This window comes from Peromyscus maniculatus, chromosome 9 (genome assembly GCF_049852395.1).
Source record: "Peromyscus maniculatus bairdii isolate BWxNUB_F1_BW_parent chromosome 9, HU_Pman_BW_mat_3.1, whole genome shotgun sequence".
Lineage (NCBI taxonomy): Eukaryota > Metazoa > Chordata > Mammalia > Rodentia > Cricetidae > Peromyscus > Peromyscus maniculatus.
In genome coordinates, this window is record NC_134860.1 from 84,526,775 (window position 1) to 84,542,933 (window position 16,159).

Genomic DNA, 16,159 nt, shown 5'->3' on the forward strand with positions numbered 1-16,159 from the left:
CAAAGAGCATTAAATGCAACTGCAAGCTTCAATGTCCTTTAGCCCCCAATTCTAGCACCCAAAGGTCTAGAAGCAGACACCCTTCCCTAGGTCGTTTCTAGCTGTAAGAGTATGCTCCTAATTCAATTGCTTTATCTACTAAAAAAAAAAAAAAAAAAAAAAAAAGGAAAAGTCACCTCACATACCATTAAATAAAAATTAATGTGTATTTCTAATACATAACTTGCCAATACAATCCAGAGTCAATGTGGGAGGGGGAAAGATTAGTAAATTTTAAGCAGACTGTAGCTTGATTTTTTCGCCTTGCCCACAGTCAGGACAAATCTCTGTCACCCGCCAGTCCCACAGCCGCTCAGACCCAACCAAATAAACACAGACACTTATATTGCTTGCAAACTGTATGGCCGTGGCAGGCTTCCTGCTAACTGTCCTTATCTTGCTAACTGTGCTTTTATCTTAAATTGGTCCATTTCCATACATCTATACCTTGCCATGTGGCTGGTGGCTTACTGGCATCTTCACATGCTGCTGGTCATGGCGGCGACTGCAGTGTCTCTGGTCATGGCGGCGGCTGCAGCCTCTCTGGTCATTGTGGCGGCTGCAGCGTCTCTGGTCATTGCGGCGGCTGCAGCGTCTCCTTCTGCCTTTCTGTCCTTTTATCCTGCCTAGCCACGGCCGATCAGGTTTTATTTATTAACCAATCAGAGCAACTTGACATACAGACCATCCCCCAGCACAGCCAAGTGCAGACCATCTCAAACACCTGCACTCAGGCCCATGGTCCTAATCATCCTCTATACAGACCTGCTGGGTAACGCCACAAAGAACCTGAGAATGGGCTCCCACAGGACATACAGAACATCCCACAGCACTTCCCCTTTCTTTTTTTTTTTTAAAGGAAGGTTTTAACTTTTACACATCTCCAAAGTCAGCTTGGTATATTTGGGAATTTGGGCGTAGCTTCTCTTAACTACTTCCTGCTGGAGGGGGGCGCTGTATCTTATGGGGATGCAAAGAAAATTTTAGGATCATGGAGTAGTCCGTGAAACCGTATCGTCTGAGCCAGTTGCCTTGAAACGATTCTGGATGTTGGATCATCTGGGCCATGGTGTCATCGGAGACCTTTCAGGTGGTCTTGGCTGGTCAAACCTGATGTATCTCAATCTGGAAAAAATCCATAGCCTCTGGCTTTCTGTAGAGACAAAAGCAGAGTCTCCTTTCCAAAGTAACACATCCTTATATCCAAATTTTAAAGTCAAGATATCTTTAATATATACATATTGGTTTAACTCAACATCTTTTACGATCAAATGTTTTTCTGCAGTTAAAAATACCAAAGACAATATAATCCAAACTCTTTGTGTGATATCCATCTTTACCAAGCACACATGCCAGGAACCCGCCAGTAACTCAAACCGGCGGCTGCCGCTCATTTGAGAGAGAGAATTAGGAACTGTGGGGCGTTTACCGACGTCACCGTTCCTGGAGAACTTACCGACGTCACCGCTCCGTGTGCTGAGTTCTGAATCCTCTTTACCACCACGCGAGGATTCTTCTCAGATCACACTTTATTGGAGCGCCTCTTGGTTAAGGGACTTTGTCTTTAGTATTTTTTTTTTTTCATAACACCGGCCTTTATCCCTGTTCATTTGTCCTTTTTCTTTAGTCCCTTTTTTTTTTCTTTCCCTTTTTTTCTTTAGCCCCACGTTGGGCGCCAAATGTAGCTTGATTTTTCCTGCCTCGGCCACAGTCAGGACAAATCTCTGTCACCCGCCAGTCCCACAGCCGCTCAGACCCAACCAAGTAAACACAGACACTTATATTGCTTGCAAACTGTATGGCCGTGGCAGGCTTCCTGCTAACTGTCCTTATCTTGCTAACTGTGCTTTTATCTTAAATTGATCCATTTCCATACATCTGTACCTTGCCATGTGGTCTTGGCTGGTCAAACCTGATGTATCTCAATCTGGAAAAAATCCATAGCCTCTGGCTTTCTGTAGAGACAAAAGCAGAGTCTCCTTTCCAAAGTAACACATCCTTATATCCAAATTTTAAAGTCAAGATATCTTTAATATATACATATTGGTTTAACTCAACATCTTTTACGATCAAATGTTTTTCTGCAGTTAAAAATACCAAAGACAATATAATCCAAACTCTTTGTGTGATATCCATCTTTACCAAGCACACATGCCAGGAACCCGCCAGTAACTCAAACCGGCGGCTGCCGCTCATTTGAGAGAGAGAATTAGGAACTGTGGGGCGTTTACCGACGTCACCGTTCCTGGAGAACTTACCGACGTCACCGCTCCGTGTGCTGAGTTCTGAATCCTCTTTACCACCACGCGAGGATTCTTCTCAGATCACACTTTATTGGAGCGCCTCTTGGTTAAGGGACTTTGTCTTTAGTATTTTTTTTTTTTCATAACACCGGCCTTTATCCCTGTTCATTTGTCCTTTTTCTTTAGTCCCTTTTTTTTTTCTTTCCCTTTTTTTCTTTAGCCCCACGTTGGGCGCCAAATGTAGCTTGATTTTTCCTGCCTCGGCCACAGTCAGGACAAATCTCTGTCACCCGCCAGTCCCACAGCCGCTCAGACCCAACCAAGTAAACACAGAGACATATTTTGCTTGCAAACTGCATGGCCGTGGCAGGCTTCCTGCTAACTGTCCTTATCTTGCTAACTGTGCTTTTATCTTAAATTGATCCATTTCCATACAGCAGACTCATACAAGTTTATTTTAATTTCATATTCTATCTCATGTCCTTTGTAGAATAAAGTTTATAAATGCATGAAATAGCATCACCAAAAATTAATTCCATGTGAAGATGACTGAGCAAAGACAGTATCATATTCCTCAGGAACCTCAAAAACCCAAACACTGGAACATGTGTAGTGAACTAAAGCATTATTATATGACAGTAACATTTTTTTCTGGTGTAATATAGAATATATAGATATATAAATTATTGTGCTGATGCAGTTTCCCTGTTAAATGTGTATTCTCCAATATGAATTGTGAAAGTATCCTTAAAAGGTAATTTGAAAAATAAAAACACTTACTGAAGTCTAATACTGTCTAAACAAAGCTACTTCTTAAATTGTTTAAAAGCATCAATCTTTTAATCTATCTGTAAGAATATTGAATTAAGTGCTTATGGGGTAATTAAAATCATCAATAAAAATGGAACAAGAAAATTAATTTTAAATTCAAGTCAGCATTAAGGTTTTAGTTAACAGATAAGTTTTCAATTTAAAAAATAAATTAGCAGAAAAATGGTTTTCACATATGCATGGATTCTATTAGTGTTTTCCATAAACATGGTATACTATTATAAGTGATGTGCCAATATTTACACACTGTTGCTAACCTGGCAATACTTACATTACCCACACCCTGTAAGTTCTCTAATTCTGCATTTTAGCAGACATAATATCTTATAACCATTAATATAATCTCTTACAGAAATAATTTTTTCACCATGAAAATGTGTGTTGTAGCTGTTCATTATTTTCCTTGGAAGCTCCACAGCCATTGACCTTTCTATTGTTCACAGGAATTTTATCTTTACAGAAGGTAACACCAAGGCACATATAGTGCGAAGACTTCTCAGACTAACTTCTTTCCTTTGTTAATGCTTATCTTCAGTTAAAAAATAACTTATAATGAGCACTGCACAACATTCCGCAGTGCAGATATACTAGTTAGTCCACTCATCTACTCAAGGACATCTTGTTTTCTGCCATGTTTAGAGAATTAACCCTTCTGTAAGCATTTGTATGGAGGCTTCAACTCATCTGCGCAAATACTTATGACTGTAATTGCTGGCTTATTTCTACACATATATTATACAGTACATATAACTGGGCAGTGGTGGTGCACACCTTTAATCCCAGTACTTTGCGAGGCAGAGGCATAGGCAGGTTGATCCCTGAGTTCAAGGCCAGCCTGGTCCACAGAGGGAGTTCCCGGACAGCCAGGGCTACAAAGAGAAAAATCTGTCCAGAAGCAATAAAGAAGGAAAGGAGGAAAGAAAGAAGAGAAAACTATACACATAATAAGAATATAATATATAGTATACTATATATATATATATATATATATATATATATATATATATATATATATATGATAAAATTATATAGCCTTCTCGACTGGTGGGTTTTCCAAAATGGTTGTACCACTTTTCACTTCCAGTAGCCATTATAGTAGGTACATGGTGGTAACTTATTTTATTTGACAGTTTGTAGTGATGTGCTATACGGGACACTGTAGTGCCAGAAAAACTCTACCTCTATTTTCTTCAAGTCCCATCTCATCTTGAGAATTAAACTAGCAAAGACAAAGTACTAGGAAAATACACAAATGTCATATGGCACAAGCCCTCAGAAAGAAAAGACTCAAGAAGCAGGTGTACTCAGTTATTTCAGTTATATACTGTGCATCGTTGTTTGTTTCCCATAGACTAAGACAGTCTCCCCCAAGCTTGAGGGGAAGTTTATAAGACTGAACTCAAGAAACTTAGGAGACTCAAGAAACTCAGGAAGGAAATGGAAGAGAGAGGAGGGGAAGGGAGATGGGAGAAGGGACAGAGGGGAGGACAGAGTGGGGAGGAACAGGAGAGAAAGAGGGGGTTGGAAAGGAGAGGCAGGGAGGGCAGAGGGAAGGAGCAGGAATCACCTACCCAGACCCTTCTACAAATCTGACTGCTGGTTGTACAGGAATTCCAGGCATGTAGCTATCCTGAGACACCACTCTGGCTGTGCTGTGGTGGGGGGCTTTTAAGTGATGCAGCTGCCTAAATAACCCAAATAAAGTCACCACTCACTAGGCTAGACTTGGATAGACTTGTTTCTTTGGTTTGTTGTTAGTGCCCTATTTGAAGTGAATAGACATTTATTTACATCTGCATAGGAAATGTCAGGCAACAAATGTGCTGGACAGAACAGTCAGTTGCAAATGAAGAGGGGAGGTTTAAAACACCAGCTGTAAAGAGGGCTGTGGAGAACTAACTGTTCCTACTTCTCACCCTTGAGGAAGACAGCCCAGCATTTTTCTCTTACAAGTAGGTCAATGTTCATGTGAGAAACTCCTGATTTTTAAAAATCAAGACAAAGGTTTAGGTTGTCCTTACATAAATATTTTTGTTTGTGCTTGACTGAAATGTAAATAGCCAGAATGTCACATTTTAACCCCTTCAGTATCATTTCAATTTCTTATTTGATTTCTTCATATTCCCTGATACATTATTTACATTTTATTGTATTTTAATTGAGTTATTCTTATTGCTAAGGTTTAAAATTGTTGAACACCACCCTCCACCAAAGATTTTCTTGTAGTCTATGGCTTACATTTTAATCCTATTAAATGTTTATCATTAATTTTTAATTGTTTACTTTTTCATAATTTTCTAACAGGCTTTTTATTGAATTTTAATAATTTTATATTAAAAAGCTTCTTGCTAAACCCAAAGTCAGAGACTTTTGTCAATGTTATTCTCTATGAAATGCATCATTTTCCATTGTATTATAAATTTTCATTTTAATTTGTAAGATATCTGAGGTCTGTATTTTTTTTTTCTTAGCATGGAGATGTTTAGATATTCCAGCCAGCTTTCTTAGGAGAGCATTTTCTCCATTATTTTATCACTCCTCCTTTGTCAAAGCAGAGTTGATTATTATTTGTTTGTGTTTCTAGGCTATTATGTGCAATTTACCATGGTTTTTTGTTTGTTTTGTTCTTTTGGCTAATCACAGTATTTTGATTATTGTAGCACTATACTGAGACTTGAAGTCAGACTTCCAGTATGGAGGCTCCTCATCAGTATTGTGTTATCTATTGTGTTATCTAAGGTCTTTTGCTTCTCCACATAAATTATAGACATGCTTTGTCAATATCCATCATGTAACTTGCTAAGACTTTGACTTGGGCACTATTTTGAATACACAGAACAAATTAGGAAAGGGTAGCAACTTAAAAAAAAATAGATACTTCCTGTCTGTGAACCTGGAGTAGTTTATACCTCTTCACAAGCATCTACTTCCTGTTCATTGCATACAATGCTAAGTGCAGGTCTCCTGTAAATATTTGTTATTAACTTGGAGTAGGGTTCGCTTCTAAGTTCACTTGGAACTTTTATTCTGAGTGGATTTTGTCAAATGCCCTTTGCATACTACTGTGGTGACTTTTATTCCTAAGCCTGTTGATATAATGACTTGCATCTATTTCCAAATGTTGAGCCATCATAGCCTCATAGAAGTAGCCAGTAATGTCTGTGATTCCACTAGTATAGACAACTGGCCTTAGTTTTAATTAAACATTTGCTACAATTAATTACCAAAACAACATGGACCTTGTTTTTTTATCCTTCACATAGTTAATAATTATTGATTAAATTATTTTGATAAAGGTCTTTGGGGATATTTTTCTCTTGTATGCTGTGATATATCTATTGTGCCATTAAGGAATGGGTCCATTTCATCTTATAACCATACTACTACTTTGTTATCCTTTCAATATCCATGGAAAAATGTTAATTCCTTTATGCTTACATGGAAATACTGCATTTGTTTTTTCCTTTTTCTTGTTTAGCTTGGCTATAAGTTTATTAATATTACTTTCTTTTTAATGTATAAGATTTCATGCAGTTATTTCTAGGTTCCTATAGTGTAAGATAATACACTAACTACTATACACATGCAAGGCTGAAAATATCTCTTCAATGCTATTCACTGTGCTCAGCAAATGTTTATAAATTATATTCTCATTTAAGAAAATAGGCCAATTTAACTAATTTTATTATAAACTCCCAATGTTTATATCCAAGTTCTAAGTTACCTATGTATACACTTCATCATCATGTTCTTTGTGTTCCTTAAGAACAAAAATTGATAAGACTATTACCACGTGGATAATAATGCTACATGTTTTGCCTCTAACCCCACCCCCCATGTTCAAAAAATAAAGAATCCTTGGTATATAATGAAAAAAAGTTAAGCAAAGAGCTTCTTGGAGTTATCAGGAATGGTGTATCTTTTGAGGTTTCATTTATAAAATATAAAGATGAGGCTGAATTGAACCACAAATAGGAGAAATTAATCTTGGTTGCTAGCTCTGATGTCCATCTGTTTGTGTGTCTTTAGTAAAGGTTGTGAAGATAATGTTGGGGTGGAAATCTGAGGGGAGCTTGCTTTCAAAGCAGAGATGTCACGACAAAGGCTATGCCTAAGCAAAGAAACCCTTTCATTGTTTATTAGAAAGTATTCCTAATTTACAACGCATTCTAGCAAATTAAAAAACAAAGATAAGGAGAGGTAACAGTAAGTCCAATTAAATATTCTTTGGGGAAAATGCTTCAGATTAGGGTGTTGAGTTAAAAGGGGTTCTGCATTCTAAATACTCCCCCACTGCTTTATAAATCAGGATTTCTGTGATTTAATTGGCTGTATGTAAAATAAGAATGGCATTTGTTCTTTGCAACTCTTTGGCCCATAAATGCTTTAACTTTCAAAGGGTGCCAAAATGTATTGGTATGATTCTGCCAATTTGATGAAAAATAAAAATCTTTCTAAAACACTGAATGCAGATGGAACAATGGGTTTGTTTGGCAGAGATATTTCTTAAAAATAACTTCAGAGGAAATGAAAAAGTGACACATGAAAGTCAAAATTTCACCCATAAAAATCTGCAATCCTAACCAGTATAACTATGACAGATATGCAAAATACAAACTGTCTGTGATAGGCCAAGACACTCTTGACTCTTCAGATGGTGATTGAAATTCTACCTGTACAGGGCCAGGGTTTGCATAATGACTCAGGATATGGGCCTTCCATTTCTTTTAATGTACTGTATGTGTCTCGAATTCCCATTTCTCTTCAAAAATTGTCATTTTTAGAAGAGTGCTCAGATTGGCATGAATGAAAAGCAGCAGTTTTAGGGAATATTTTCAGCACATTGCCTTAAGTTGTTTCATTTTGTTTTTGTTTTGCTGTTGGTTCGTTTTCATTTCCTCATGTTTGTTTGTTGATTATTTACTTCCAGACCATCAGTCAAGGATTTTCCATTTTTCAATTACACAGGCATCTCAAGAGAGGCAAAATGAGTCCCAGTGTGGGCTGAGTGTGATTGTCACCTGGTGCTCATTTTAAAATGCCACACAAAGTCATTTTTGATGAAGAGGATCAGGGATAATGATTTTTAAAGAGGTCTCCATGTTGCAAATCAATAAATATGATTGAAGTAGGAGATGTCCACAATTTCAAAAGGCTACTCATTACAGTCAGGATAGACATTAAACAAAATGGAAATTCAATGTTTTCATTGAAATCTTTCCCATCACAGATTTGGTAAAGTTACTTTACTTTAGGAAAGCTTGTGCTAAGAAATATCCAGAAGGTCACATAGAAAATCCTGAACTGGAGAAAAGGAACTCAGACATAAATCTGCTTTCTTTGCCCTTCAACCACTTTTCTCTTACTTCCAAGACTACAGAACATTGTTATGCATGTTTTGGAAATTTTAACTTAGCAATGAACTTTCTAATGTCCTGATAGACAATGGAAAATTTCCTACAAGGGATAAAGTGGATAATTTAAGGTGGAATCAGTAAGTATATCTTTTGTAAGAAAACAACAACAAAAAAAGTCTCTTCTATTACCTCAACATAGGAGGTCACTTAAATAATGTAGAACAAAAAGCTACAACATCCTATGATATTGATTAGAATTTGTTATTCAGAAATCACACATCTCATTAGATATTAGTAAACATTATTAAACACATGTCAGCACCACTGTGTGCAGATTTGAACCATCTGTTCCTTAAATTTACAAGTCAAAATTATCTCATATATTTTAATGTAATGTTGAACTTTGATAATCAGGGTCAATCCACTCATTAGTTAGAATGCTAATATTAACTGGAAATAAAATATTTTGGCCATGCTAGTGAGTTCTCTTAAAGAAACACTGTCATAACTAAACAGATAAAAACTTTACAAGTAAGCACTTTGGACACACAAGTATCTACCATCTATATGATGGGTTTCTAAGGAAATGAATTTACATTTTATCATTAGCAGGGAGTGTGCGTGCGTGCGTGCGTGCATGCGTGCGTGCGTGTGTGTGTGTGTGTGTGTGTGTGTGTGTAATGAATTTACATTTTATCATTAGCAGGGAGTGTGTGTGTGTGTGTGTGTGTAACATGTATGTGAGTACACAAAATGCCTACTACCAGCTTTTATAGTGCAAAATATTACTACTTTCACAGAATTTAATGAATGACAAACTGTTCTTCATTTACATTCTACTGTTTATCCTTTTGAAAAGGCAAGGCAAAGTATCCATAACACCAACAAAGCTAGGGACAACATTGCTGTCACTGAAACATTCATCCCAAAGGCTTTCTTACAGAGTGCCCTATTAATATAGGAGGCCCAGAGTATATATATGTGGTAGTGAGGAGGGAAGAGAAAGATTTGGTCCTTGAGGAAAGATCCACATGAAGCTGGTTCATCCTTTACTGTGTATAAGAGCACTACTCAACATATCTTTCTTTTATAAAGAAAGAGGTGTAGAATTTCTTTAGTTAATTGGGAAGGGGAGACTAAAAATTTTTTAGCTCAATAAAGTATTTCTATACTTTAACTATCATAAAAACCCATGCCTATACACCAACTCTAATTTTTATATACATATTATTAAAGTTTTAAGTTGATGTTTACCTTATAACTCAAATTTACTTTTGCATTTATTTGACATTTACTACAAAGCATCTTTCAAATCAGAGGTATCATAGTTACCACTCTGAAAAACAAATGCATACAAAAACATAAATCTGAATATTGAACTATAATGGGTACGGAATTCAAAATCTGTATACCAATTCCTAAATAGCAATACCAATTCTTTTAAAATCATGCATTTTTTTATACCTAAGCTTTATCTAAAAGGAAATTTAAAATAAGAATTTCAGATATAGATCATTAAATGCCACATAATTACTCAGCATGTTTGAACAGATTAAAATATTTCTTGGCTTTATACTGTCAAATAAATAAAGAGCTCCATATATGGGGGATTATCAAGAAACCAAATGCTTTATATTTGGAGTGAAAAATTTAATCACAACTGTCAAAGATCAAGCTGCTACTTCTGATAACAAACGTGATGAGATACCATCTTGTTCAATATACACTTTCAACTTGACATGCAGGCTAATAAAAAGGAAGTTGTAAGTATTTATTTTGTTTCTTGTACAACAGAAGTCTCTAAAGAATGATGATCAAAAAATGCCCCGCACCAATGCATGAATACAGACAAGTTTTTATCGGCAGACAGATTAACTGGTTTGCACACGAACCGCAGTAAAACAATAAGGACTTTCACTGTATTTGTATAAGATTTTAAAATTACTATGCATCTATAACTGTATCTCAAGGAGACAATGTTTTCCACTACAAAATAATTATGACAGACTACACTACTGTAATAAAACAACTTCCCTTCATTCTTTAGCTATTTACTATTTACTATGTGCCAGACCCTGCTTTAGCCTCCTGTCAACATCTCTTTGAGAAGAAGGGATGAAGGAGAATAGGCAGCCAGCTTTCAGGACATTAACTGTACTGCTGAGATGCAAAACCGTAATGGAGAAGTGACACACTGTGTGCTCATCAACCAACCCCGGCAGTTTTTCAGGTGCAGAACTGAGTCCTCCACTGTCTTCCTCCTCATCTTCTTTGGCTTTTTTAACTTGGTCATGTAGCTTGTCAACTTCTCCTTCAGCCTCTCACAGTCACCAAACCCTGTCAATGCCTCTCAGACTGTGAAACATGTTTACTTCTATTGATCTACTCCACCCTTCTACTGCAAGCTTCAAGGCCACTAGTTTAGCTTGGAGCTCTATCATCCCAACTGTTAGTGATATCTGTGGAGCAGACATCCAGAGGTTTTGCTAAGTGTTCTGATAAGGCAACTTAAATAAGGCCTCCCCTACAAAAGTGAGGTTAAAAAAATGGAGGGAAATAAGAGCTTGTCCCCTTTTGAGCAAACAGTGCAAGCATGCCAGCAGAAAACCAGCCAGCAGATGGCTAAAGCACATGGAGAGAGATCCACCGATTCCTCTTCTCCTACCACATCTTCCCTGTCTTTTTTCTCACTTTGATGTTTTCTGGCATAGTCATAGGGCAGGTACTACATCTCGGCCGCTCCCCAAATTTCTGGCACTAATAAGTCACCAGCTCTTCCCAATAGAACTTCCTGCAGTGGTGGGAATAGGCTGAATATTTAATAGAAACATACATTCATTTGCAATGCAAATGTAGTAAATATGACTAAGGAAAGAAATAACTATGTAGTTAAGCTTAAAACTGAACTAGCAAATTTCAGTAGCAATACATCCTCAATAGGCCACTACAGCTTAACCTTCTTTCTTCCTGCAAATAGAATTACGTTCCTAAACATATCTAATCACACTACCTGGCTTACAGAACTAATGTACATCTAGAAAACCACCAGTGCAAGGGACGACTTTTAGGAATATTTATTGACTTCCTCCTTCATTCCTATTTTCCCCAATTCCTATCCCATGAAGAAGATAAAGGTACTGGACCAGTTTGTACCCACATGTGCAGTGCAATAAGCTTTAAGTCAATCTCTTTTCATTACTTATAATGTTTTCAAGAAAATACAAACTTATCTTTAATAGTCAGTTCGATTGTTTTTACCTCTGAATACTGAGCCACCACCCTCTTCCTGCTAAGCTGGCATCTCTGGACTAATTTGACTGCCATATGGTTTTGTAAACAGCTCCATTAAAGCACGGAATCATCACAACATGAATAAGTAAATATAAATAAGCAAACAAATATAATTGTGGCTGACCTCTAGGGAATATGAATTCCACATATACCAGATAAAATATCTATCACCTACCTTAGTGACATGATGTGGTAAAGCACATATCACAGGGTTTTACCCAGAGTAATCACTGACACACCAAGCCTTTGGTCTGTGTTGCAGGACATATGTCCCCTGCAGCAGGGAATTTTAGCAAATACATGAAGATGTGGTAATAAAGGCAGGAAGATAAAGAGGAAGGGAGAAGTACATGAAATACTGATGCCCAGGGAGGTCTGGGCTCAGGACAGTTGTGTGAGAAGGTGACTGCAAAGCCACCAAGGAGATGGCCATTCACCAACTGACAGCCAAAGCTGAACCAGATTCTCATCTTCTCCAGCAAGCTAGCAATAGTAAAAACCAAATTTCTTAATCAGAGAGTGTGGATGTCACAAGGTTTCTTGTGATGTGTAACTGAGAAGAATTTATGACAAATAGATCACTAAAGCATTATTACCATGGCACACCCCAGGAAAGAGGTCTGTTATACAAAACTCTGAATGTGTTTGTTACAAAGAAATTTCAGGCGATGAAAGGACCAGGAGAATGCGATGAGGCATTATGTAAACTCACTCAGTTTTCATAGCTTCTAAAATTACAGTTGGATAGAAACATTTTCAACTCATCAGTGAGGTCTGAAATATGTATATTCTTAATAATAATATATGTTTCATATATAAAGAAATCTTATTTCTTTTAGTCTGCATATGCAAAATAATGCAAAGAAATATTTAAATAGTTAAAGGCAAAAAATTCAGCAGTTCTAAGCAACAGTTAATACACATCACTAGATGATGGTACCTGAACTAAATAAATATAAAGTTTAAATGATATTTTGATGTTCTATTTCATTGGTTTGAGAAAGCATAGGTTTAGGATATAATTTAGTTATTAAACAAAATCCTTCAGTTGGATTTGCAGATCAGAGAAAATTAATATTTGGATTTAGTTCAGAGGTTGAGTAAATTAGCTCAGTTCACTCTAGGTTTGAGTTCATGGTTCAGTTCAAGTTCTTGATAATGAGCCCATCAAAATAAAAATATTGAAATAATGTACTCAGGGCTGACATTTAAGAGTAAGTGTTCAGGCAAATACGTGTGTGAAAAAAACAAACTCACTTTACAGAGAGAGCTAAGGTCAAATCCGAAGGTTTGAGCGTTCCGGGAGCCAGCATTCATGAAGTTCCCCATTAGCAACACAAGTTCCAGCAACTGGCTAAAGCTTTTGCTCCTCCTGATCTCCTCGCAGGCAGCACTGACAGCCATGATGTCAGGTTTGATGTTGTTCACCTGCTCTTCAAATTGAAGCTTAAAGAGAACAGCACTGAGCCGTGGCCGCAGTCTCTTCACATTGCTCATCTGATTGAAAAGAAAATAGCAGATTTCCTTTAAAATGCATGGTATACTCCAGCACTGTACCTCGGCAAGTAATCTGGGATGATTTATTGGTATGACAGTACGGAAGAAGCAATATGTCCCCCCGAAACTGATGGCAAGCAGAGGAGAGCTCTGCTTGTTTCTGTAAGGAATCCAGCCATCCTTCAAAAACAAAATTAACAATTCAGATGTGCAATGAAAAGAAAGCTTTAATGAAACAGTGAAATATAATTAAGCAATCAAATAAATATTTTAAAAAAAAATCAAAGTTTTAAGAAATGTAACAGGACACACTGGAAACAGACTACAAAGCAGTCACATCAACACTAAATAATCTTTGTTCAATACTGAAATACACTGGGTCATGTTTAAAACATATTCAGAAAGGTCTAAAAAGGGTTTGTTTGCCTCAAATAGCAATCGCCGTCCTCAGATGCCCTGCTGACTAACAGTATGTGTTAGATAGAGGGATAGTAAATAGGTCCCAATTTGTACTAAATTGACTTTCTTCAGAAACACAGAAAGTGGAATGACTCCTGACACATACTAAATTAGCAGGATCAGAGATGGGAAACACGGGCCTAGCAGGAGACAGAGTGGCACAAAGGCACGGGGCCCTCACGGGCCAAGGTAACCTAAGGGGACTCAGTTTGGCTGCTGAGACTAGGAAGGCTAGTGTGTGAGCAAGAACAAAGGGCCCCATTCTTCCCTTCACACCCTCTGTTCTAGCTACACAGGAGGAAAAAATCCACTCAGGTGGAGCTAGAAAAGGCTCTCAGTTACGATGAGTTCCTTAATGAATCACATTAGCAATATGAGGTCTTGGTAACACTGACGGGGCAGAGATAATAAAACTGCTGAAGCCGATCAAGCAAATATCAAAAGATGTTTGAGGCGAAGACAGATAACCATGAGACAACACAACAGGATTAGAAGAGATGAAAAGTCTCATGTCCAAGATCCTAAAAGAAAGAGTAAAATGTAATGTCAAATAAAGCCTAGATGGACACAGGTATAATAAAAATCAGGATTGTTCAGGAAAATAAAATTAATTGTTATTTAAAATAGGTGTGACTGGAGACTCGGTGGTAGAGGAATTGCATAGTATACATAAGGCCCTGGATTAGACTCTGATTTAAAAAGAGGGTACAGACTTCCTTAATACTTGACCAGCCTTCTGAATTTAAAAAAATGGAAAATAAAACAATGACTCTCAGTAGACACCTTTGAGTAAATATCTTCTGAGGAGACAAGTCCTCATAGTGCTTGATGTTTTATCAGAGTAACATAAGTAGTAATTTATCTGCAGCCACGTGGCATGTCATGTGTGTGCAGTGCAATAAGAAAGCTTCTAAAGAAAGAAGCTAGCTTAACTAGTAAAAATTCCACACCACAGGCACCATAAATGCTTTCCATTTCCTTGGTTTCAAAGAATGTCTGCAATTCCCGTCTAGGGAAAAATAAAAGAAAACAAAAACAAGAAACACCTTTTCTCTTACAATACAGTAAAAAGACAGTAGACTCTACAAAGATAATTTAATGTGTTTTATCGCTTAAGCAATATAAACTTATAGAAAGAGAAAAGGTCACTCTATTATAAAATTAAGTCCTATGTAAAAGTGGTACATGAATTGATCCTTTTAGATATCTAACACAAAAAGTAGGGATAAATGGTGATTACCTCTCAGAAAATCATTTGATTTGGCTTAAAATGCATCTCATGACCAGATTAACTTGCCCAGATTATTTTTTAATCCTTAAACACTGTGATGGTAGATACCCACATACCTTGGTAGTATGGCTGCTACTGTATTAAATTTAATACCTTTAGAATAGTGAAGGACACAGAAGAGGACTACAGTGTAGGACATATAATCATGGCCACTGAAAGAGGAATGATGACCCATGACATCTCTGGTTTTCCTCAGTCCACATTGGGATTATAAAACCAGGTGCAGGCACTTTACAGGTAACATTGGAAATAATTCTCTAGTACCCATGCAATGCTGAGATATTGCAAAAATGTGTTAATTCTAGCACATATTAATGTACTATTTTATGCACAAAGAGGAAGAGGGAAAAATGGCTGTTTAAATGCCTATATTATACCACCCCAAAATATGCTAAAGTTTTCCTTCTGACAAGCTAACCATATGTAGCCACCACAAAGTAATTAATTTTCCTAGAAAAACATAACCCAGATTTGTATGACTAATGAGTGTATCTGGCACAGAGGACAGGTACCTTGAAAAGAGAAAGTCTATGATGTAATGCTGAATAAAGGGCTACATGTTCGTGAAAATCCTGACAAAGCAAAGTCATGGAAGGTAACCTAAAAGCAGCAGCTGGGAGAAGGATTTTTGTTTTCATTAGCTCTCTGGTTCATATTGTTCTTTCCTGTAAACTTGGATAAATTAGTATTGGGCTGTTACTAATTACATGTCTGAGGCAAAAGGACTGTGCTAGCATGGAAAATGGAGGTCCACCTCAGCTCCTTGTGTTGAACGGATTCCTTGTTTAAGGATGAGGACTACCTCAGAGCAACAGTCCAACAACAGAAGGAGTAAGGGCAGGATTTAAACCAAAGTTTGCCTCTTCAGGTAGACTAAACTTTTAAAACGATAAAGGTGGGGGAGATAATGTATAAACTTGAAAAACATTTTCTGTTCCTCACCATTCCCCATATTTTATCAACACTGAGAACTCACATTCTGCTCTTAGGGAACTGTCAGTCAGTTGAACGCAGAACGGGAGTGTATGGTGCTGTCCCAGTACTCCGAGTGGCAACAGAAAGTCACAGAGGAGACAGCAGATGGGAAACCGAACAGTGGGGCAGGAAGAATAAGAAAACTGGCCTGCAAGCTAAATCATGAGAACGGCAGG

The 16,159-nt window shown here is 37.2% G+C and overlaps 1 protein-coding gene across 4 annotated transcripts in view; it reads right to left on the bottom strand.

The window, feature by feature from the left end:
* Diaph3 (diaphanous related formin 3) overlaps positions 1–16,159 on the bottom strand; it is a 482,159-nt gene that overhangs the window by 201,603 nt on the left and 264,397 nt on the right. For all 4 annotated transcript variants that reach the window (XM_076545449.1, XM_076545448.1, XM_076545447.1 and 1 more), the window contains one exon: positions 13,019–13,258. In XM_076545449.1, the coding sequence (XP_076401564.1) occupies positions 13,019–13,258 (240 nt within the window). The remainder of the gene's footprint in view (positions 1–13,018; positions 13,259–16,159) is intronic.